Raw genomic sequence first — 26024 nt, 5'->3', positions numbered from 1 at the left:
GAAGAAATATGGACAAATAGTTCCCAGCACACATGACCTGACCAGCCTGAGGGAACTACTGTATAGGCTGTCCTTCCACATATCCAGTGTAGTCCACCCAGGGCCTGCCACTCGATGGCTGTGTTCACATTGTCCCAAGATGAGAAAAGTTAGATAAGGGTGGGGATCTAGTTCTAGGAGATCTGGGGTCCCCCACCATTGGGTTTCCCAGGCGGTTGAGTTATAAAATCTTTAGCCTGGGCCCATTAAGCTTCCAACAGAGATGGTGAACTTTTTCCCCCATCAGACAAGGCAGTTTTTCCCAATAATTGAGGTTTTGAGGGGCCAAATCCCAGTAGTAGGACTGGTGTATTCTATTTCATTATAAGGTTCACAGGGATCTAATTCTCTACCCCCCATGGCCATTGATCCCCCATGTTCGTTCCCCTGCATACATAGCAGGAAGAGATCTTGAGAGTCTGGGCCATAGTCTCTGCTAGGGCTAGAAACAAGTTCCTTTCTGTGACTGAAGTGGGAAGGGGGCTACTTCTTATTTCTTCATTGAAGGAGTAGAAGACTTGATGGGACATGGTTGGATGGGTGGTAGTGACTCTCTTGAAATGTAGCACAGTCCCTGGGTCTCTGCCTCACCCATGAATCCAGATGCCAACTCAGGTGCCCCACTGCCATTTGGAATCTCCTGGGTTAACTATGGTAAAATTAACAGGGTTACAGACTTTTGATTGACAACCTGATGTAGCAGCCCCCTTCTGAAGGAGTGCTGTTGTGCCTTCTTTTTTCCAAGTAGCCCATGAAACACAGCTCCAGCTGGGGCATAAAATCTCAGGTGTATAGGCACATAAACTGTTTTCCTCACACATGTATTTGTCATTGCATTGGTATTCCGTCTCCCAATCTAAGCCTCCACATAGTGCATCAAGAGCCCTTGGGCCCTCTATGACAAGTACCCACTTTTTTCGCATGACAGATGCCTCTGGGCCAATACCTATAACCTCACATAGCGTCAGTTAACATTGACACCAATCGTTGTGGGTTAGTAATTTGTGTCCAGCTGACCAAGGCCCTACCCTCTTGGTAGGATCGGACTTCTAACCAGTCTTCACTGGGGGAGTATTGGGGGTCAAAGCAAGTGTATTGACTCTCCCATTAGCAGATAGGTCTTATTGTGTCTGCAGGTCCCCAAGACTTTTCCTTGGCATGAAAAGTGAGTATGGTATAGTAAGATCCACGTGACTCCCTGGCCTGACCTGTTCATACAAATACATGGGTCGTATGATGAGGAATCTAGGTCTACAGAAGGGTCTAGATTAGAAGCAACCAATACCAACAAAGCATCCTGTCCATAAAAGCAAGGTAAGTGCTAACAGAAAACTCTCACCACACTCTCAGCTGACTGGGGCAACCTCTGCCAATCCTATGGTGAAAAGTAGAGCAAGAATCACAATGACTGCAAGACACATGGGGTGACAGTGCATCACAGTAAGGAAATAGATATAAAAAATAAGAACAGTCTATTTGTTCCATCGGACCATCGATTCCTCAAGCTTCTGTCATGCATAGATTAGTCAGCTTCTGGAGTGACTGAAGCAGGGCTGCAGTCTCCCAGAGCCTCTGGAGTTGCAGCTTGCTTCTTTTGTATGGTCAGCTTGCATGGCGTTGATGGATTAGGAATGCACTCCCAAGTTTTGAGATGCTGGCTTCACTCTGCTGTGGTGAATCCAGGGACCCACCTCAGCTAACTTTACTGCAGTAGAGGTGGACAAAATGACAGTGAACAGACTCCTCCAGAGGGGTTTTAGGGGTTAGACATCACATTCCTTCACCCATACAGCATCCACTGGTTTAAAGGGGTGAGCATCTGTGGTCGGACTCACAGGTAATCGCTTCCTTACACCCAGTGGTGTCAGGTGGTTAGGGTAGAGCCAAGGGCCCACATCTGTTGCCTTAGGGTTAGATTACCTATCTCATTTAGATCACCCCCCCCATGACTTGATAATGGAGGGGAGGGCACCCATGAAGAATTTCATAAGGGGGGAACCTTGTCTGCTTAGTAGGGCTGATTCTTAACAAAACAATTGACAACACCTGGTCCCAGTGTAAATGGGTTTCCTAACATAGTTTACTTAATTGCAGCTTCAGGGTTTGATTCATTCATTGTACCTTCCCAGAGCTCTGGGGTCAGTATGCCGTATGTAACTTCCGGGTGATCTTTAACCCCTTTGCCACCAGCTGCATCACCTCAGCCACAAGTGCTGGCCTATTATCTGATCCCATAGTGATAGTTTCACAAATCAAGGAATGATTTCTTTTGAAGAAGAAGTCGGGCCAGTTCATGTACCTTTTCTGTGTGAGTAGGGAATACGTCCACCCAGCCCAAGAAAGTGCACATGAAGACCAACAGATATATATGGCCTCAGTCCTGGGGAAGCTCTGTGAAGTTCATCATCATATTTTCAAACAGGGCTCCCCTGACACTCTGCATCCCAGGGGAAGCCTTGGTTCCCTAACTTGAGTTATTCTGGGTGCACGTTTCACAGCTCACATACTGCTCAGGTTATGCTGGAGAGTCAAGGGATGTAGACATGTCAGCTTAACGTAGCCTTGAGAGCTGTCCAGCCAATATGGCTTTCCTGATCGAACTCCTTGACAAAAGCTGGAACCAGGGCCTCAGGAATTGCCACTCAGCTGTCTTCAAATTTCCACCATCCAACTGGGAGGTAGCTTCCATTTTCAGTCTTAAACAAGGTACTCTCATGGTGTGAGTAATTAGGGTCCCATTCTGCCAGTGGACTAGGGAACAGTGCAGCAGTTAAAACCATTGATTCCACTGTTCCTTTGGAAGCCAAAAGCTTTGCCTCTAGGTCTGCCTTATGGTTTCCCCATGCGGCTGTGGTGTCTCCCCTTTGATGTCCCTGACAATGCATGACTGCCAGTCTTTTAGGGGCCCACACAGCATCTAAGAGTTCAAGGATTTCCTTACCATACTTTATGTCTTTTCCTTCTGAGTTTATTAGACCCTTCTCTTTATATAAAGCCTGTGTATGTGGAGAGTGGTGAAGACATAGAGTCTGCGTATATAGTAACATGTATCCCTGCCGCCAGTTGGAGGGTTCATGTTAGCGCAATGAGCTCTGCATTCTTGTGCCCAAGTCCCCTTTGGTAGGGGTTTGGCCTCAATGATAGAATTCAGTGTCACTACAGAGTACCCTGCATTCTCCCTCTTTCACAAAACTGCTACCTTATTTAAATACTCAGTGTCAGGGTCCTTGAGGGGATGATCCCTCAAGTCTGGTTGGGTGGAGAACACCTAATCCATGACTTTGATGCAGTCACGATCTGGTTGACCTGGACCCACAGGCAGTAGGGTTGCAGAGTTTAGGGTCTACACTACTTTTAGGTGAATGTGCGGGTTCTCACATAGCATTCTCTGATACCTGATAATCTGGGCATTGGTTAGCCAGAATTATCCCTTGTACTCCATTAATGTCAATTCCTGAATGTGACACTCGGACTGCTAATTCTTGTCCCATAGTTAACTTGTCAGCCTCAGACACTAAGAGGGCCATGGCTACAAGTGCCTGTAGGTAGGGTGGCCAGCCTTGGACAACAGAGTCAAGCTGCTTGGAGAGATATGCCACCGAGTGATGCCTCTACCCCAACATCTGGGTTAGGACTCCCACTGCAATGCCAATACTTTCATGAACATATGAGAAGAAGGGCTTAGACATGTCTGGGAGCCCCAGACCAGGTGAGTTGGCAAGGGCCTGTTTGACTCTTCAAAGTCTCTTTGCTGTATTTGCTCCCATAATAGAGGTTCCTGCTCTCCCCCACTTTGTGGCCTCATAAAGGGGTTTTGCCAAGTCTCCTCCATGAGACTGTAGAGGTGCCTTTCTTTCCCGTGGGAATCGTGAGAGTTATAATCTTCACTTCCCGCTTTCATAGGGTCAGAGCAGCTTGTCCATGGGAGTTGAAAGTTATCTGGGCCTGAACCTTTCCCAACAGGTCCCAGCCCATTAAAGCCATGGGGCAGTCAGGGAGGTACAGGAATTCATTAATGACTTCACGCCTGCCTAAATTGCATCTTAAAGACAGCAGGAAGGGATGGCGTATCCAACTGCCTGTGGCCCCCACAGTGGTGACTTGTCTCTGTGAGGGGGGCCCACGGGTTGGGTCACCCTTATGTGTTCCACCCCAGTATCTACCATGAAGTCGATGGGTCACCCCTCCACATTCATTCAGACATAGGCTCTTGGGGGCCTAACAAAGTAGAGTCCAGTCAGTCCTAGTCTTTCTCATAGTCCTCTGTGGTGGCTAGCTCCACAGAATCACTTTCTGGGGCCCCATTAAGCCATGATGCTAGTTGATATCTGCTCTGAACCACATGGCCTGTTTCTTTTTTCTTGGGGCCCTGCTGAGAATTACCCAGCTGCAGGGGCACTCATTTTTCCAGTGGCCCTCCTGATGACAGTGCACACACTGGTTCCATCCTAACTTTGATCCTGGGTAAGATAATCCTCCCCACTGGCCCCCTTTGGGCCCCTGCCTCATCCCTGTGGGGCACCTATCCGGGAGCATTCCAACCACTCCACCAAGGCAGCAGCTAACAAGTCTGCCCTTTTCTGCATCTTGCATCACTCTTCCCTCGGTGATGCCTGACCACTGTTGACAAATTCCTTAGTTGCTACTACCAGCAACTGACTGACATTCATGCCAGCGAAACCCTCTAGCTTTTACAGCTTGTGCTGGATGTTCCCTTGGGCCTGACCTACAAAAGCTGCATTGACCACCAGCTGGTTAACAGGTGCCTCTGGATCAAAAGTTGTGGAGAGACGAAATGCCTCACATAGCCTCTCATAGAACCAGCTCAGGCTCTCCTTGGGTCCCTGGAGCACTTCTGATGTTTTACTCACGTTTACGGCCTTTTTCTCCCCTTCCTTCATGTCATTTAGAAGGGCTTCTTGATACTGTTCAGTCTTTGCGAGCCCTCCATCTAAACTTGGGTCATTTGGGTCCTATTTGGGATCCTCCCCAGGAAAGTGAGCCTGAGCATAAGGCTGGGTGCCTAGTGTCCCAGCCAGGACATTCTTATCTGACCATTTTAGGGCTGCCTGCATAATTCGGTGATGTTCCTCTGTGTCGAAGTGGATCAGGAGGCGTTGGTGGCAGTCCATCCAGGTAGGTCTATGGTTTTGAATTATGGACTGCATTAGTTCAATTATGGACTGCATTAGTTCAATCTTAGCCTGGGGCTTCTCCGTATAGGAGGGAGTATGGTGCTTCCAATTTAGGAGGTCCATAGTGGTAAAGGGTTGGTAGACAAAAACATGCTGGCCTTCTTGGATCTGGCCTTCCTGATAATAACAGACAGGTCCCCTAGATTCCTTCAGTGGCATCTGTAGGGCTCCCTGGTGTTGCTGCGGGGCAGGGCGGGGTGGGGGGGGTGTCTATCTCTGCTGGCTTGATCTTCTAGTTGCCTTCCTGTAGGGGTTAGGACCAATGGTCCAGGCAAGCCAGTCACATCTGGAGAGGTGGTAGAAATGGTAAGGCCTTGGGTCTAGGGCCAGAATCCAGTGGGGTTTCAGCAGCCGGGGAAGCTGGAGGCACAGGTGGCAGTGAGGGATACAGTGGGGCATATGGTGGTGGGGTCCTCTCAGACTCTCCTGACAGTACGGGTTTTTCAGTTTTTGGCTGGCATTTGGAGGAAGCTGTGTCATTAGCTGTCATAGGTTTAGAAATTCTCTTCAACACAGACTTTTAGCCAAGGTGGCTGAGTAGGACCAGGTCTTGCCAACAGTCAATATAAGGAAATTGGTCAAGGTGATCTGGATCCCCCACAACAACCCTGAATACTCGGCCAGCTAGTTCCTTATCAAGTGAGCCCTTAGAGGGCCAGCCCATCCTGAACAATGGCCAATCAATTTCACAGCATGTCCGGAGCTTTCCAGGGGTTCATCTCACACCCTAATCTCCTGAATATCCCTTTTTGAAATTCCTCAACATACACTCTGGGGGAGTTGGTTTACTCTGCTTTCTACCCATTTCCTCCCCCTAAAGGACAACTTTAATGTACAAGAGAGGAAAAAAGGGGAAGGGTCTAATTTGGAGAGGACGCATGCTCACTTTGTCCGTTTCCAGCTGCTCTCCTCTCAGAGATATTTCAGTCTCCTCTTAGCATTGTCAGATTTCATATCAAGCCCTGACCTGGATAGACTCCCGAGGAAATCTGATGCCGCCCTAAGCCATATGAGGTCACCATGTAACCACGGATCAAGACTCACCACTCGCTTCAGCCCATTGAACAGCCCATTCCGCTGTCTCATTCACACACAGTCACACAGTGACTCTACCCTGCTGCCCAGTGCCCAGCGCCTTAGAGTTGCAGTTTCATTCCTTGTGGAACCACTTGGGCAACTCTGGGAGGTGACCAGGCTCCCCTTCAGCCTCTCAAGAATAGGTCTACCAAAACAAACCCTGGTTCTTACCAGTCTGGTGGACAGCGCTCCCTGAGCTGGTTTCTGGGCCTCACCAGGTTCTGTTGTGCATCTGGGGTCCTTGCCCCAGCACACTGGGAGGAGCTAGTTCTCCTACAGATCAAGTGGTCCACTGGTCACTTCTCCTAGCACTCCGAGGTTCCCACCCCTGTGAAAAAGGAGGTAGAAATGCACCATCTCCGAATCCCAGACCCAAGCCCCCAAGAAATGTAGCAGGAAAAAAACACACAGAGAGTTGGGACACCAAGCAAGGCTTTTCTTTCCAGGATGCAGCTTTATTCATGCCAGCACAGGCTCAGTGGGCTAAGACCCCAAAAGGCTGAGCCCTGAGAACAGCAGGGTGGAGTGTGGGTGGGTTGCCTTTTGTACAGTTCTTGCTCCTTTGTCTCCCGTATATGGTAACATACAGTCTAAATGGGCAGTCTGCATTACAGAATTGTGAGGAATGTCATGTATGCACACATAGCCAGGTTACTTTCCCTTGTCTTGAGGTTTTCACCACATTCTTTAGGGAGGGGCTCCCTAAAGCAGATGCTAGTTTGATGAAAGCCATGAACTAAGTCTGTAAGCCAGGCTCCAACAGCAGGCTTATAGAGCCAGTCCCTGTGTTCTGCCCTGTTGTAATACCTATATGTGACAAACAACACAAAGGACACAGACAAGACAATGACCATCTCTGGAAAGAAATGGATCAGTAAAACCAAGAGCATTCTACCAATTTTTTACCAAGAGTCACTAAGCCTAAGGAACCAATTCCACAGTATTTTTTCCTCCTAATCTAAATTTAGAGAAAGGGAAAATATATTCTTACCACTCTTGCTCCATTGGACTCTGCAGATAGATTCCTGGAAGCTACCATGGTAAGGAACCTTATCTTTTATAGGCTATACATAAGAAGTCCCAAGATCTGAAAGCTGCAGAATCTTTGGAGCAAATATCAAGTAGAACTTTATCTTGCCAACTATGCCTACTGTAGGGAATGAAGAAATCATTTTTCTTGTGCCCATCAGGGTCCTTCTTGACTAAGAAGTAAATTGACATGAGACATTAACAGGAGAAAAAACCAAAGTTTTATTACATGCAAACAGAAGTCCTATAATTGAAGAAATGACCAAGGTAGGCAGGTTTTATACTTTTTAGACAAACAGACAATAAATCTGTGATAGATTGACACAACAAAGAAAACTTAACTTTGGGAGCTTCAGTTAATAAGGGATGCTAAATAGAATTGGGCTGGGGTAGTAAATTAGTAAAAAGTAACAAGGGTTGTTAATATAGCCTTCTCTGCTCTAAATTTTGTATCTCTGGTGATAAGGATATCTTTACTCCGAACAAGAAGGGTACCTTTCACATGAGAGATTTATATCTTGTTTTCTGGAGACAAAGAAGGGAGGGTTTAGAGTGTTCTTTTTGCATTGGTTCTTTCTTAAGTAACTTTTATTGAAAATAATTGATACACCAAAGCGGCACATTTTGGGTGACCTCCTCTTGACCTTTACACTCTAAAGATTTAATAGTAATTATGGTGGTCCCTGAGGATGTTTATGAAAGAAAATTAGGGATAAATATACAAAGATCACCCTTCAATTCTTTAATGTTTTGTAGGGCTGTCATTTATGAATCTAAGTCCTTTGCAAATCAGTTGCAGAAAGCATTCCCCCTCCCCTCACCGTATGCTGTACTTTCAGCCCTCAGTGGTGTAGAATTTATGAGTCTGCCTGCTACCAAGGTAGCATACCTCTTTATTCTGTAAAGAAAATACTTTAAGAATTTTTCCCAATTTTCAGATGCTGTCACTAGAGAAATAAAGCACCTTTAAAAATGTCTTGTGCTTTTTACAAATCTAATATAAATGTATCCCAATTATATTAGTATAGAAGAGCTTTGCTGAGCACATCTTTGTTTCCAAGTTCAGCAAGGATTTATTTTGGAATGCCACCAGTGGTATTACATTATATTTTAAATGCATTTCTTCATTAAAGTAAGGAAATTGAAGATAATGTGCATAGAACCATCACATTCTCATGTTTCCCTTTGTTCAAACCTGGTAGGACCAAAAATGTTAGCTTTCAGGCCTTACTCAAGAATTGTTTCTCATTAATGTTCTTACTGACCTCTACGCTTTGGGGAAGATGGTATTTTTGTCATTTTATTGGGGCAGTAGAAGAATGCTTTTCAAGCCAACAGACAGGAAAGAAAGGTTAGAGTATTAAAAGAAAAAAATAGGCAATGTACATACTATGCCTTTCCATACATATTAAGTCTTTCTGATATTAAACTTGAATAAAAGCAAAAAGTTGTGGATTAGGGAATCCAAAGTACGAAGTGGCCTGTCATAGACTCTGGGTCTGGAGTTCTGTCTTGTCCAGCAAGAAGGTGGGAGACAGGATTAAAAATGCGAGAGAAGCTAATGTCTGGGAGGAGACAAGAGCCCCGAGTAAGGGTCCTTGCTCCATTTTTATTAGGATCAGAAGCTTACAAACATGGTGATGGGCGTGCAGAGACAATGAAATTGTGAACATTAACTCATGGGCATAAGGGAAAGGGGGTTTTGAATATATGCGGTGTTAGGAGTTTGGGTCAATACAAACAAGATTCTGGTGCCAGGTGAAGGGTTGTTTAGAGGAAACATGAGGCAACACTTCTGCTTCCCTAAACTGGCCTAGGGGACAAGAATGAGCCTGCTACCTCAGGGTCAACAAGGCACCTTTCTTTTGCTAATTAGCTCCCCCTGGGCAATTTTGCCCTGCAGAGGTCTATAGTCCTATTTACCTGTTTACCTAATTTGGTCCTTCCTTCCTACTAAAGCAGCTTTCTGCTATTGTACTAAATTGGGGGCATTTCTGCCCTGAATACCTAATCTTGTTTACCTCATCTTGGATGTTTTCATCCTGAGATTTCCCTATTCTTATACCTTTGTCCTACACTGGGACCTTTGCCTCGCTTTACCTATACTGGGGGCCTTTGCACATTTACCTAATTTTATTTACCTACTCTTGTTTACCCAAACTTGGGTGTGTACATCCTATGGCTTTCTAATTCTTTATGCCTTGTTAACCAGTCGGTGAAAACTCAGGGAGTTCCTAAGCTTATTCCCCACAGCGGCCAGAAGCAGGATTAATCTATTTTGATGTAGGAAAAAAATCATTCCTTTTTGAATAAAATAGAAAAATTGGGACACTAAGATCCTAGCCACAATTTCTTCCCAGTTTGGTTCAGAAAAAAATTAAAGTTGCAGAGTATAGCATGCAAATATAAACTTTTACATGAAGCCTATACCTTTTGGTAGACTACAAAAAATACATAGGTTTATTTTCTGGCATATATTCAGTATCAATCTTTACTTAATATTTTATTGCTCGGGAACATTTTCTGATTCCTTCCTCTTTATGAAATAATGGTGACAACCTGTGCTTTTGGTCCCAGGTAATTTAACTATTTTACAAAGACCAATGGCAATAATTGAAGCCAAGGTATTGTTACTTTATATTTCCAAAAAGACTTCTTCAACTGTATAATGAAGGTAAGATAAGAACATTAACAAGAGCTGGTTTCTAATATTGAAGATTTCATAATAGTTCCAATATCACCTATCTTTGGAACAACTGCCAATTTCTCTTTTACAGAAATGTGTATTTGTGTGTGTGTGTATGGGTGAGATGTAGGACAATAATCACAGAGTTTTGTTTGACTTTTCTTCTTTCTTATTTTAACCTACGGTGGGCAGGAAACATTCTCCCAGGCAGGACTGATAGGGAATATATGTACTGGTTCAGTTGTACAGACTATTTACTATGGGTGTCCCTTCAGTCCTGATTGGACAGTGTCTTTCCTGACTGGTCAGTGTTCATGCTTAGATCATAAATAATTTGAAGATAACTCCAGTATCTCAGAGTTAACCAAGACATTGTATACTGAGTCTGGTTTAACTGGTCTTTTCCCTGCATACAAACCAGAGTAAATGTGGCCAGTGCTGTGGGAACCAAGTGTTGCAGGTTAGATGGGATTTTGGATCCCACATCTGTAAAATAGAGATTATAATAATTGCTTCCTTATGAAGTTGTAGGCTTTAGTTAATTCATATCAAGTTTTGGAACAGTGCTTAAAACAATATTGTGCTATTACCACAGCTGTAATTGTTATTGCTATGAGAGTTAGTACTCCACAGAAATTTTGGGCTGGTCACATCTGAGAGGGCAGATGCAGGGATCATGCCTCAGTTCTGAGGTTCATAGCCATGAGCAAGAATACCTTTGAAAGTCCCTGAGTTCAGTGATATTAGAGAATATACTTTGTATTTGTATCCCCATCCTGTCTGGACTTCTCCTTTCCCTATCCATTATATTTATCTCACTGGAGTAGCAGGCTTGATCATTTATAAAAGATTACCACCTGCACAGTTTCTCCTTCTCAGTGTAGCCTTAGAATACGTTTCCTTGGCTGAATTGCCCTATACAGTAGCTCTGAAATCCTTAGACAGGTAGCCTTCTCAGTAGCTTACTCTACCTTTAGGACTGCAAGTGTAGCTTAGGAGACATTAATGTGAAAAGAGGCAATAATACCTAAACTAAGGATTGTTTAGATCAAATATAGTGTACATTTTAAATGCTAGCCCAATGCTCAGAGCACTGGATATAGGTGCTCAGTTAACATTACTGCCTTTCCCCTTTTAATTTCTTTAGTTTATTTATTGTGTACTTCTGCCCATATTTTGGCCTTTTTCTCTCATCTGGACAATTGTAATTGCCTCCTCCCTTGTGTTCTGTGTTATGATTCCTCTCATCTTGTCCTCAGCACTTACTGTATTCTTCTCATGAATTGTTTCTAGATTACAAAATTCTCTACAAAAAAATTCTTTAAAGAAAAAAGAGCTAGAGGGTCTATTTTGACAATACAACAGCCTACAAATTCCAAAATTTCCATTATAAAACATCTAAAAATGATGAGGTATTTTAACATACCTTTTAAAAGAATGGATGACTATAACAATGAAAGGGAAATCCTATGAGGCCAGGAAAAAAATATGAGTACAAATCTAGGACAGGAAGCTAACCCTAGGGGTGCTATACCTTCAGAGTATCTCTGGATCTGGGTATCCAAGGAGAATTGGAGATAAAATTACACAGCTTTTAGCATAGAAAAATAAAAAGAATGTAAGAGAGAACAGGTAAAAAAAAAAAACCTGTGGAATGCAATTAAAAGAGTGTCAGAGGTTAAAATAGTGGAGAAAATGGAGGAGACACAATATTCAAAGATCTAATGACTACAAGAATTTGGAAATGACACACAGCCCAAAGAACATCAAGCTGGATCAATTTAAAGAAACCTCTTCTTAGACATAACAACTAGAGTCAAGATAGACATTGAAACAATAGTGAGATCAAAAGGTAGTGAAATTATATCTTCATAAGGAAATTGAATTGTCAACCCAGAATTTTTAATGAAATAAAGACATTTTTATGTAAACAAAAGTAGAAAATGATTTCTCATCAAAACAACCCTCACAAAAGGAACTTGTAAGTATAAATTTAGAGAATTAATTGAACATGACCTCAAAAAGAAGTCTGAGGTACAGAAAGTGTTAATGAATAAATGTAAACATGAAAGTATATATAGACAATGGGAGTTTATAGACACATACAAAAATAATGATGTCTTTTTTGGTAGTGTTAAAAAAACAAACAAAAGTAATAGGTACCATTATCATGTAAGGTTGGAGGCAGATGATGAGAACAAAATATTCTAAAATCTTTGTATTTTCAAAAAGAAGGTAAGTGTCTTTAAACTTTGAGTATGCATATTAAAAACAGCTATGAAAGCATAGTCTAGTGCATAAAATCATGTCTTTTGATAGAGTTCTATAAACACCTTTTTACAGTAGACACCTAGGTATTTTTAAAACCTACTTACCAACTCCCTATCACCCTTATAATTTAAAGCCTTTCAGTAGGTGACATTGGGTTTCCAAATAGAACTCTCATTCATTCCTCCCATCATGTTTATTTTTTTATATGTTTTTTTGAGGTTTTTTTTGTTTTGTTTTTAATTTCAGAGAGTGCATGCAAGCAGGGGAGAGGGGCAGAGGGAAAGAGAGAGAGAGAATCTTAAACAGACTTTACACTCAGTGCAGAGCCTGACACAGGGCTCGATCCCATGACCCTGGGATCATAATCTGAGTGGAAATCCCATATAAGGGAAACCCCATAAGGTAATCAGCAGGTTTTTCAGGAGAAACTTTGTAGGCCAGAAGGCAGTGACATGATACATTTGAAGTGCTGAAAGAGAAAAATCTGTATCCAAGAATACTCTATCCAGCAAGGCTATCATTTAGAGTAGAATGACAGTGTCTCAGACAAACAAAAAATAAAGGATTTCATGACAACTAAACAAACCCTACAAGAAATATTAAAAGGCACCCTTTGAGTGGAAAGGAAAGACCATAAGTGAGAGTATGAAAAGTAAGAAACACAAAAGGAGTAAAAATAAGTAAATCTGTAAAAACCAGTCAAGGGAGTCACAAGATAAAAGGATGTAAAATATGACACTATATACATAAATTGTGGGGGTGAGAGGAGTAAAGAATGTTTTCCAACTTAAGTGACCATCAACATAACAGAGACTGCTGTATGTGGAAGATGTTATACAAACTAATGGCAGTCACAAATTAAAAACCACGAATAGATATGCAAAGAATGAGGAAGAAATCCAAGTACAGTAAAACCTTGGTTTGTGAGCATAATTTGTTCCAAATTGTGATCCAAAGCATTTGTGAGTCAAAACGAATTTCCCCATAAGAAATAGTGGAAACTCAGATGATGCTTTCCACAACCCAAAAATATTCATATAAAAATGATTACAATACGGTAATATAATACAAAATAATAAAATAAAAACTATAAAGAAAAAAATTAACCTACACTTAATTTTGAAAACCTTCATGGCTGGTGCAAGGGAGACGAGAAAGAAGGGTTATTTTATAGGACAACTTTCACTATCATTAACAGAATCACGGGTGTGGAATCTTTTTCGTTTTGTGCAGTTTTAAAAGGGAGCCTATCCAATGCCACTTGCTTTTGCCTTCTTTTGAGGATTTACCACAAATGTGACATTGCATTGATGATCACCCATAATCCCGCAGTGAGAGAGAGAAGAACCATTGGCTCAGGTGTGATCATGTGACATTAGGCATCACATACTACTTGTATTGCAAGATATTGCTCATTTATCAAGTTAAAATTTATTAGAAATGCTTGCTTATCCTGCAGAACACTCACAGAAACAAGTTATTCACAATCCAAGGTTTTACTGTATATCACTAAAGAAAGCCAGTAAACCATGAAAGAGAGCAAGAGAAGAAAGGATAGGAGAAAAACTACAAGAATAAGCCCAAAACAAGTAACAAAATGGCAATAAGTACACATCTATCACTAATTACTTTGCATATAAATATACTAAATGCTCCAATCATAAGTCATAGGATACAAAACTACAATGTAATATTACCTCATGCCTGTCAGATGGCTAAAATCAACAACACTAGAAAAAGCAGGTGTTGGTGAGAATGTGGAAAAAAAGGAACCCTCCCTCACTATTGGTAGGAATGCAGGCAGGTACGTACACTGTGAAAATTTTCCTCAAAAAATTAAAAATTTAAATTAAAAATAGAACTACCCTATAATTTAGTAATCACAGTACTGGGTATTTACTCAAAAAATATAACAACACTAATTCAAAAGGATATATGCACCCCTATGTTTATTGTGGCATTATTTACAGTAGCCAAATTGCAGAAGCAGCCCAAGTGTCCTTCAATAGATAAATGGATAAAGAAGTATATATAATATTACTCAGCCATAAAAAAGAATGAAACCTTGTCATCTGCAACAACATGGATGGATCTAGAGAACATAATGCTAAGTGAAATAAGTCAGTCAGAGAAAGACAAATACCATATGAATACCATTACTCATATGTGAAATTTAAGAAATAAAACCAAGAGAGAAAAAGAGACAGAGACAAAGGAAGAAACAGACTCTTAAGTGTAGAGAACTAAACTGATGGTTACCAGAGACGATTTGGATGGGGGGAATGGGTAGGTGATGGGGATTAAAGATGTTAAACAACAACAAAAAGTAAGAGGGAAAAAAAGCAGTTTTCTCTAAGTTCCTTTCCAGCATTAGCTAGTTCTTTGCCTTAACTTAGGTAAATTATCCATGATTTTAAATGAAACATCCAAATTTTTGAAAAGTTGGTGGATCGGTTAGAAGTTACTCAGTTAAAGTTTTGGGTGAGATGGGTTTAAGACAGGGCTAGAAACCAGCTGGTCTGCTTTCTAGTCTGGTGGGTTCGGCACACCACGCTGCCTTTGGTCCTGCTCTGCAGTAGTTCCTGTGGTCACTTCTGTGTTTCTGTGTGCACTGTTGTCACATCAGCTGTATCAGAATTTGACATCTATTTAACAGTACAGTCAATATTCAGTGTGTATATATATATATATATATATGATATATACATATATATGATATATACACATATAAATTATATATATACTGTATTATATAACATATATAATATACATAATATCTATATATTATATATAGATATGTATAAATGATCTGTGATTCTCTTTATAAAGGAGATAATGGTGTACTGTTTTTGTTCACTTATTTTTGAGTACATACTTTTAAACCTTGCATAGTGGAAACAGATGGGATGGTTTGTTTTGGGTTGTTGTTTTTTGTTTTGTTTTGTTTTGCTTTTTGGTTTTTTGGTTTTTTTTAATTTCCCCCAGAAACCTGCAGAGCAGATGTTTTGAGTCCTTCTTTGCCAGGTGGATATATCAGTATAGTGTTGGCAGGGGCACCTGTGTTCTGTAGGTGGATATTAACACAGTTGCCAACCCTAAGGATTCTTGAGTCTTCAGTCAAAGGAGATTTAAAGGATTTGCTTAAGAATAATGCACTTCCTAATTTAATCAAGCATCCAAGTTAAAGACAGCCTAAAGGCAGCCAGATAGTTGATAAAGGAGTAAGAATGAGTGACCGTACCTACCTATTTGGATAGACGTGTTTAGAAAAATGTCATTCAGGTAATAAAATTTTCCAGTTATATATTTTAATTTTATTAAGATTACAAATGAATAGTAAACTATATTTGCTAATCTGTGTTTTTGTTTTAGGACATTCTGTAAAAGTATACATTGATTCAATGGAGAAATTGTAGGGATGCCTGGGTGGCTCAGTTGGTTAAGGCTCTGACTTCTGCTCAGGTAGTGATCTCACAGTTCGTGAGTTCAAGCCCCATGTCGGGCTCTGTGTGCTGACAGCTCAGAGCCTGGGGCCTGTTTCAGATTCTGTGTCTCCCTCTCTCTGCATCTCCCACTGTCTCTCTGTCTTTCAAAAATAAATAAACATTTTAAAAAATAGATGAATTCTACTTTATACTCCAGGAAAATATAAACAAAAGGAATGTAAGGACTTCTTTTTTTTTTTAAGTTTTCAGGTTTTTTTTATTTTTATTTTTTTTTTTTTAACGTTTATTCATTTTTGAGACAGAGACAGAGCACGAATCGGGGAAGGGTCAAAGAGAGGGAGACACAGAATCTGAAACAGGCTCCAGGCTCTGAGCTGTCAGCACAGAGCCCGACGCGGGGCTCGAACTCACGGACCACGAGATCATGACCTGAGCCGAAGTCAGACGCCCAACTGACTGAGCCACCCAGGCGCCCCTGTAAGGACTTCTTAAAGAACATTAATTTGGAGATTTTTTATGAGGGTGCCTAATGACTGCCATACACTGTGCCAGGTACTATGAATTATAAAAATGAAGGATACCTGCTCTCAGGTCATTCATAGTCTCCTGAAAGAGACACTTAAAACAAAAATATTATGTTACAGTGTGGCAAGATCTGCAGCTGAGGTAATGCAGGTTGCCAAAGTTATAATCCAGTTGGTAGGTATGTGGGAGAAATACCAAGAGGAGTCCTTTTATATTCTGAGACTTTAATGATTTCTAGAAACTTTGACAGAGCTATAAATGATCCGGTACATGAGCTTTTAAGCTTTCTCTGGGATTAATATGCACTTGCAAAATGCCTCTTTGCTTTCCCAGTCTTTAAGTCATGTCTACTAGAGTGCAGACTATAGAGCCATGCTACCTGGGTTCAGATTCCTGCTTCTCCTCTTCCTAGTTGTATGACCATGAGCAGATTACTTCTCTGTGCTTCAGTTTTATAAAAAGACAAGAGTCATAGTACCTATCTCACATTATTATTGTGAGGATTAAATGAAATAATACATGGAAGACATTTTTGGAAGATTGACTATTACACAGTTACGTTTCAAGAATATTTTAGTTCTTATTATTAATTTTGGAAGCTAATAAACCAAGATCATTGAAATACACCATGTTGATCATTTCACTTCTTCCTAAAGTGCTGTTTTCTGTCAAATAACATTTTCCATTTTTTACCCTTTCTAGCTCCAAGAGGGAAGCGAGGATGGAAAACATTTTATGCTGTACTAAAAGGAACAGTCCTTTACTTGCAAAAGGTAAACATAAATTAAAAAATGAAGGCCGTAAAATTTTATGAAATGATTTAACAAAGTACCTCCAAAATATTCATTTCATACAAAGAGGCTACATCAAACACCCAAAAGATTATTTAATTGATATCTAAATTCTTTTTTTAGATTTTTTTTTGTTTCTGGTTAAAAAATTATTTTAAAAATTATATATATGTGTAATTATGTATCTTACATGAAGTAATTTATGCATAAAGTATTTTATGGTATATATGTTCTATATGTATTTTATAATATATTAAATATATGTAAAAATATTTTGTGTTCCATTTGTGTTCAATTATAAATTGTGAATATGGGTTGATAAATCAAGACTGTATGTGGTCTATTCAGGTACAGACCTGTGGTAGCACTTGTTCCAATGGTTTTTATACTTATTTATACTATAGTTATATCCTCATATATATCCTTCATTATTGCTATGTAACAGTATATCTTCATTTAGTTATTTATCTCATTTAGATCTCACTTAAATCTAGAAACAATTTTCATTCATATCCTGAAGTATTGGTACTTAACAGTGCAAATATAATCCAAGTTATCTGTGTAAGTTTTTAACCAAACCATTTCCTGTCAGGATCCTTTCTTCTAATCCCAGAATCTGGAAATCTGTTTGGGATCAATTTTATATGGTCTGACCTTTGAAGGGTAATCTCTGGGGTTTCCACCTCCCTAGCTCTCCATGTGTAAATATGGGAAATTTGTGTGTTAACTGGAATGAGGTCCATCACCTCCCAGGACCCAACAGGATTCTAGCTCCAACTGTGAAGGGAAGCTTGGAATTTGGGCTATTAAGAGGCAAGGCAGTAACAATACTGTCCTCATGGTGACTGATAGGAAAAGTTTCATTTATTTTTATTTTTTTTAATGTTTTTTCACTCTTGAGAGAGACAGAGTGTAAGCAGAAGAAAAGCAGAAAGATACGAGGAGATGCAGAATCCAGGCTCCTAGCTATCAGCACAAAGCCTGACACAGGGCTTGAACTCATAAAACACAAGATCAGGACCTGAGCTGAAGTCGTATGCTTAACCAACTGATCCACCCAGGCACCCCAAAAGTTTTATTTTTTTAATTGTGGTAAAAACATAACATTAGGTCTACCCTCAATTAATTTCTTTTATAGAGGCACAATAGATAGTATTAATTATCAACACAATGATGAACAGTAGATCTCTAGAAATTTTACATCTTGCATGATAATACCTGGTGAATAGCAATTCTCCCACAAACCCTCCCCACTCCCCAACTATTGGCAACAACCATTCTACTTTCTGTTTCTTTCTGTAACTTGGGCTATTTCATATAAGTGGAGATAAATAGTATCTGTCCTTCTCTGACTGGCTGATTTCACTTAATGTGATCGAGGTTCATCCATGTTGTAACCCCTGACAGAATTTCCTTCTTTTTTATGGCTAAATAATATTTTGTTTTCTACTTAATTTTCTTTATTCATTCATCCATACACATTTATGTTGTTTCTGCGTCTTGGTAATTGTAAATAATGCCACAGTAAACATGGAAATGCAGATCTCTCTTTGATATCTGGATTTCAATTCCCAGTGATAAGGATAATGCATAAGTGGGATCACTGGATCATATGGTAGTTCTATTGTTTATTTTCTGAAAAACCTCTATACCATTTTCCATAGTGGCTGAATTATTTTAAATTACCACCTATAGTGCACAGGAGTTCCAATTTCTCCACATGGATGTCAACATTATTCTCTGTTTTTTGTTTTGTTTTATTTTGTTTTTAATAATACCGTTGTAACAGGTGTAAGATGATATATCATTGTGGTTTTGATTTACATTTTCTTGATTAGTGATGTTGAGCATCATTCTGTATACCAGTGTTGTCTTTGGACAAATATTTATTCAATCCTTTGCCCAATTTTTTTAAGCCCAATGTGGGGCTTGAACTCAACACCCTGAAATCAAGACCTGAGCTGAGATCAAGATTCAGATGTTTAAACATTTTTTTCCTTTGTATTTCTTTGAATAATTTCAAATTGCTAAATTACTTATCCTTTCTTCTCCTTGCTCAAGTCTGTTGTTGAACCCTTCTAGTGAGGTTTTTAGTTCGGTTATTCTATTATTTAGCTCCTAAATTTCTGTTTAGTTCCGTTTCATGTTTTCTCTTTGTTGATATTCTCATTTTGTGCATGTATCATTTTCTTGAGCACATCAAGCATCTTTATGATGACTAATTTGAATTTTTTATCAGGTAATTATATACCTCTCATTATTTAGGTTTGATTTCTGGAGGTTTATTTTGATTTTTTGGTCAAGCCATATCTATTTGTTTCTTCATCTGATAACTTTATATTGGGATCTGCACATCTAAAGTCACCTCTCTCAGTCTTTACAGACTTGCTTTCTTGTAAGGAGAGTCTTACAGACTCCTTACCAATCTGCTTGGCTATGATTCTGGGGGGCCTCTGAAACTTTTTTGGGGGGGATACAGCTTCTCTGTGCCTCTGTATACAGTTTCTCAGGTAGATAGTCTTGCATTCTTCTTTTCAAAGGCTTGTAATTTTTGCTCTCTGGTGTCTATTTATAGCACTGCAAGTGCTGGTTCTACAGAAGCAAGCCACTCAACTCTCTTCTAATGAGTGGCAGCTAGGCATCCAGAGCATAACAGTTCCTATCAGTGCCCGAAGTCAGGCAAGATAGATACCAGTTCCCTTGGGCAGCCCTCTGTATCTCCCTCCTGAGAGAGAAGGCTTAGATTGTGCACCTTTCTCCCAATTTTACTAAGCCATGCTGGCTGCAGCAAGCTACCCACCACTTTCCTTTAGTTTCAGCAGCCTTCAGGTATCCAATCTATGCTGATTCACTCATAATTCTGAGTGAGGCAAATCAGAAACCATTCCTTCAGCAGCCTTCCAGAAAGCCAGAACATTAGAGGTATTCTCCACTTTTCACTTTATCCTGACAGAGAAGTCAAGGGCCAGGGTATTTTTTTTTACATATTTAAATTTTTTTATGTTTATTTATTTATTTTTGAGAGAGAGACAGAATGAGCAGGGGAAGGGCAGAGAGAAAGGGAGAGGGAGAATCCCAAGCAGGCTCTGTGCAGAGCCCGATGTAGACTCGAACTCACAAAACCTTGAGATCATGACCTGAGCTGAAACCAAGAGTTGGACGCTTAACCCACTGAGCCACCCAGGCACCCTGTGGGGTCAGGGTATTTTCTTGCAGTGCTGGCCTATGGTAGTTTCAGGGAAGGACTGATGCAGGTAAAATGAAATTGTTCTTCTTTCCCATTTTAATGTGGTTCTTCTTGGCTTTTTGCTGTCCTAGAGTACCGCAACCTCTTAACTGCATTCTAACATTTTTACAAAGGCATTTTGATGCATGTATCATGGTTAAATTGTGTTTTTGTGGGGGAACAAGAACTGAGACTTTTTATTTTGCCATCTTGCTGATATCTGCTTTTTTTTAAATCTGATTTTGGGCTACGATATGGTTTTGGTATCTTTTCTTTTTACTTCAGTTATTATCATAGCATTCCTAAGTGAAAAATTTTTTAGAAGTGTATTTTCAGCCGATTTTTATTTATGAATAATGGTGTGTGTGTGTGTGTGTGTGTGTGTGTGTATCTGTGTGTGTCTGTGTGTTTGTACACATATGTGTGCCTATGTGTGTATTTGTGCACATATCTGTTTATTTCCTGAAGATAGATTCCTAGTAGTGTCATGGGTCACAGGGTCAGGATAGGAACTGCTTAAAATTATTGAGGCGTAATTCTAAATTACTTCTGAAGAGGCTGAACCAACATTCATTCCCAACAGCTGTTCATGACAATACTGTTTCATCATAACCTCTCCTCCCCACATTAATTGTTGATATTTGGATATTTGAAGAGAAAGTTCTCGTTCATTTTGAACTTTCTATTTTTAAGGTACAGACACATGCCCTTATATATTTTATACTCTTCCATGGCTGCCTTTCCATGTGTGTATTTCTCTGGGAAAGAATCCTTCCCCTTGATATAACATCTACAATACCAAATCAGATAGCATCCCTTGTATGATGGTACCCTTACGTGTACCACTGAGATAATAAAATGGCTTTGGAATGGAGATATCACTACTGGGTAGAAATATATTTGATTTATTTTTATTTTAAATATTTCAAACAAATAAAATGCTCTATATTATTAAATTGAATGAATTTGTTAATTTAAAAACCACCCTTCCTTAGGAGTCTACCCAGATGACTATTTAAAAGGACTTGGAGCGCACTATATTATATCCTATATCAACATTTTGTATATTACCAGAGAAGCTTTGTAAGGAACACTTTTATAATTCTCTTGTGTTCTATTATTTATTTGAGCTTTTTTTCAGATGTCTTCATTCGGAAGGACCATATCTGACACAAACTCTTTTGCTTTCTTCCTTTTGTAATAGATTATGTAAGGAATATTAGAGCATGGCATGCTTCATCTTAGCACGGAGTTCTCTTTGTGGGCAAATTACCTTTGCAGAAAGAGGTGTGTGTGAAACACAAAGATTACAAAGAATTTGCAGCATTTTCTAAAATTTACACATTACTTTGAGGGACAAAACAACAAGAGAAATGAAGACTGTTGTTATTAGATTATCTATGCTCTTACATGGTCAGATATCTTGTATTGCCTTTATTTCCCTATGGAGCCAGTACAGCTTGTAATTTATAAGTCAACTGCTTTGGCCTTTGCCAAAGCAGCATGTGTGTTCATGCTGAGCCCGCATCAGTCCTTTCAGCTAGCTTTGTCTTCGCAAGAAACAACCCTTTGAAATTAAATTTTACATAGCACAGCTGTTGCCTGGGCAGAAATCCTATTCTTTGGCTTACTTTTTCATTTTCTCTAAAATCTCTGTAAAAGGCATGGCTGTCTTTGGTAAGTCCATTTCATTGAATACAGAGCCACAGGATTTCCACCCACTCCACCTCAGAGTGAACTTGGGAAGAGAGAGAAATACTCTTGCATTCAACATTTGATAGAATCGATGCAAAGAGAGATGCCATTTCCAAGTTACCAGCTTTTCCTGTCTTGTTGCCCTCTTCCTCAGATTGCATTGAGTTTGACTCATCCAGATTGAAGAAAATGGGCTAAATATTGACAAGGGAATAACTTTATGAACTTTGAATCTTTAGCATCAGTTTGTATTATATCTCCAAAATTAGATTGCCAACCATACTTTTTTTTTTCATTCCTTTTCACCCCATATAAATTTCTCAGTATCAAAGATTCCTGTCCAAAGACTTCCAGTAACTCTTCCATACTGAGCCCCTTCCATTTTTCTCAGGTGGGCAGATGCTCCATCACTGCTCCCCACCACATCATGACTTCCAATATCTTGGCTCCTAAAGAGGTAGAGGGGAGAGATAGTATTGCCTAAGACAGAAGGACACAGGCCTCTACTCCCTTGATTAAATGAGTCAAGTAAGTCTTCTAAAGAAATCATAATGGCTGGCAACTCACACCTTTAAAGCCCAACTTTCCTTTATTATAAACATATACACACCACACACATACACAAAAACCTCTCTCCCAATCTAAATAATCTATTTAGGGGCTCATTTCATTATCAAATGCTCATCATTTATGTTTAAGCCTTTCATCAAGACTTCCAAACTATGAAATAGCATAATGATTTTTACCTATACAGAAAGTTCAGTTAGTATTTCTTCATTAATAGTGAAGAATAGTAGGGGCTCCTGGGTGGCTCAGTCGGTTGAGTGTCCAACTTCGGTTCAGGTCATGATCTCGTGGTTCACAGGTTTGGGCCCCACATCAGACTGTGTGCTGGCAGCTGGAGCTTGGAGCCTGCTTCAGATTCTGTGTGTCTCTCTTTCTCTGCCCCACCCCCACTGGCACTCTGCCCTCTGTCTCTTTCTCCAAAATAAATAAACATTAAAAAAAAATTTTTTTTTAAAGAGTGAAGAATAGTAAGAAAAGCCAATAAATAAATAAATAAATAAGTCATTAGAGGCATAGCTTAAATTATACCAGGAAAGAGCTCTGAATCCTCTCAGTCTCTATTCACTCAGCCTCCTTCCCTGCTTCCATCCTGGCCAAAGAGGCTTATCCCAAAGGTTTTCAGGGATTCCTATAAGAAATTGAAGTTTATAACCCTACCTGTTTGTTTATAACCCTCTCTCTTGCATGACTATTCCTGTATTTAAAAAATACACGTATATCCTTACAGAACACTGCTTTTTATTTAATATATAAGAGGATAGTCATTTCTAGATCTGAGCATCACACATCACAGAGGTAGGAAATGGGTTGGCAAACTTACTAAGCCAGCTTACTTCAGTGATCATTCAACCAGAAATGACTGGTTTGTTAATATAATTTTTAGTATACTTTTATATCTGAGCTTTACAACCTCATAGGAAGATATTGTTCCCATTTAAAAAATTTTTTTTAATGTTTATTTATTTTTGAGAGAGAGAGTGAGCACGTGAGTGGGGGAGGGGCAGAGAGAGAGAGAGAGAGAGAGAGAGAATATCCCAAGCAGGTTCCATGCTGACAGCATCGAACCCAGTGTGGGGCTTGATCTCACAAACTGATCATGACCTGAGCTAAAATCAAGAGACGGACTCTGAACTGACTGAACCACCCGGGCACCTACCCGCCCCCCGCCCCATTTTTTAAATTAAGAAGCTGAGACTCAGAGGTGGCTTAACTTCGTTAGAATCATGAAGGTGGCTACACTAGTATTCTTTCCATTAAATATTATTGGATAAACACTGAAGCCCTATTGTGTGACTTTTTAAATTACTAGACATTTAAACCAAGCAGTTTTGTAGAGATTTTCCCTAACTTGTACATCCTCAACCAGATTCAGCTTACTTTTGGCTAATACATAGCAAGTATGCAATAGCTTATATTCTTTCCCTTTAACCTCCTTCTTTGGTAAGAACTAATAATGATTACCTTCTCTTATTGTGCTCTCCTGACTACAGCTGCTGTTTTATTGAAATATGAGACTATCATCATCTTCCATAATTAGAGTAACTAATGTCTTGAGATTTTCTAACATGGACCCATTTTCAATTATTCTTCCTTATTGTTTTCGTAAAACATGAAAATCGTGAAAATGTCAACATTCCAATCACTTCACAACTCCCAGATGGTGGCGCTTGGGCTCATTCCGTTAAGTGACTGACTTCGGCTCGGGTCATGATTTTGCAGTTCTTGAGTTTGCAGATCTTGCAGTTTAAGCCCCACATCAGGCTCTGTGCTGGCAGCTCAGATCCTGGAGCCTGCTTCAGATTCTCTCTCTCTCTTTCTCTCTCTCTCTCTCTCTCTCTCTCTCTCTCTCTCTCTGTCTCTCATACTCTTTCTCTCTCTCTCTCTCTGTCAAAAATAAATAAAACATTAAAAAAATTTTTTTTAAATAAAAGTGACCCAAGCATCCTTTATCAGCTGAATTTTGGCTAAGAAAGTAGCATTCTGAAAGAGGGCCATAATAGGAAGAAAATCAATAATAAATACATCTATTAGGTTAGAACTATGCCAATATTTCAAAATGCTATACACTGGAGATATGATTGTGAGCAAGATATAGTCCCTAAAGAAACTTACACTCTGTCTGAAGAGATCAAAACAAACAAAAAAATCCACTAAACTATCTGAATGCAATTTGATATATGCTATAGAAAGTATTGTATGAAAACACTTAAAAGAGCCTCAGGAAGAGAAAAGAAGCTTGTGGAAAAATTCGTGAACTAAGTGACAGGGAAAAACGTGTGCAGATGCTCAGATGTGAGACACCACAACACATTTGAGGAGCTACAGGTTCAGTGGAGTATAAAGGGGTATCCAAGGCAGATTAGGAAGAGCCTTGAAGATTATGTTTCAAAGTTCAGATTTTATCGTAGGGCAGTGTGACACCATCAAAAGGTGTGAATGGGATGTGACAGGATCAGATGTATATTTTAGAAAGATCAGTCTCACTGTAGGATGGAGTTGGACTGGAGTCACATTCAATCAGAGACATAAAGACCAGATTAGCTTGAACTATAATAGGAATAACAGAAAGGGAGAGATATGCTCTAACTAGAGAATTCAGTTTGTGGTGTTGAATATAAAGTGTCTTTGGAATAATAAATAGATGTGTCCAACAAACAACTATGGATATTCAGATCTGGAACTGAGGAGGGAGCCTGGAAATACAGATCTGTAGAGCCATCAAAAAAAAGTTAATGATTTCAGCCATTGGAATAGGTGATGTCACTCAGAGTAGAGTGAGATGAAGATGAAGGATAGAATGAGTGGAACAAAGATTATATATTCTCTTAGAATAATGATGGTGAAAGAGCCTGAGGAACCTGTACCGTGTGACTAGAGATAGCTGAGAACAAAATAGAGAGACAGATAAGATGCTGCAGATGCCAAGAGATGGTAAGAGTGTTCTGTGTTGTAAGAAGGTTAAGTAAGCTAGGAATTGGAAAGTGTCACTTGAATTCACTAACAAGGAAATTACTGATAAAGCAGTTTCAGTAGAGTGGTAGGTATGGTAGCCAAACTCAACTGAGAGTTAAAGACATATAGGCAGAAGAGTATATAGACAACTACTTTGAAGAGAGTTGACTTGTAGTTTCCACTTAGATATTCCTTCCACTCCCCCTCTTCCGATACTCCTTTCCTGTGACTTTTGCCAATAAAATATCCCCAGTTTCTAACTCATTTCTATTGAATCTTTCTTTTCTTTCCTATTCCTGATTTCTCTCTCAAGTAAGATAAGTCTTTTGTTTTCTTCTTTTCCCCTAGACAGTTTCTGGCATTATTCAGAGTTCTTGCTTTGCTTCTCTGGGTTACATACAGCCTTCATGACCACCTCATTTCCCTTTCTGGCCCCCTTGCTTAATGTTACCTAGTCACATTTGCCTCTAACAAAAAGCAAATCCACAGAGTATCACAATAGTAATGTCAGAACCGTTTATCAAA

General features: G+C 39.8%; 1 protein-coding gene across 19 annotated transcripts in view; it reads left to right on the top strand.

Annotated features, from left to right (window-relative positions):
* The window catches only part of PSD3 (pleckstrin and Sec7 domain containing 3), an 800398-nt gene that overhangs the window by 673031 nt on the left and 101343 nt on the right, over nucleotides 1–26024 (top strand). For all 19 annotated transcript variants that reach the window (XR_008421602.1, XM_053900975.1, XM_053900974.1 and 16 more), the window contains one exon: nucleotides 16971–17041. Coding sequence is in view for 18 of the 19 variants with exons in the window: in XM_053900975.1 (XP_053756950.1) it covers nucleotides 16971–17041 (71 nt within the window). In the remaining variant the exon portion in view is untranslated. The remainder of the gene's footprint in view (nucleotides 1–16970; nucleotides 17042–26024) is intronic.

The sequence above is a fragment of the Panthera pardus genome, unplaced genomic scaffold (assembly GCF_024362965.1).
Source record: "Panthera pardus isolate Hobbes unplaced genomic scaffold, ASM2436296v1 HiC_scaffold_13, whole genome shotgun sequence".
NCBI lineage: Eukaryota > Metazoa > Chordata > Mammalia > Carnivora > Felidae > Panthera > Panthera pardus.
The sequence above is the reverse complement of the archived record's forward strand: the minus strand, read 5'-3'. Positions and strand labels throughout refer to the sequence as shown.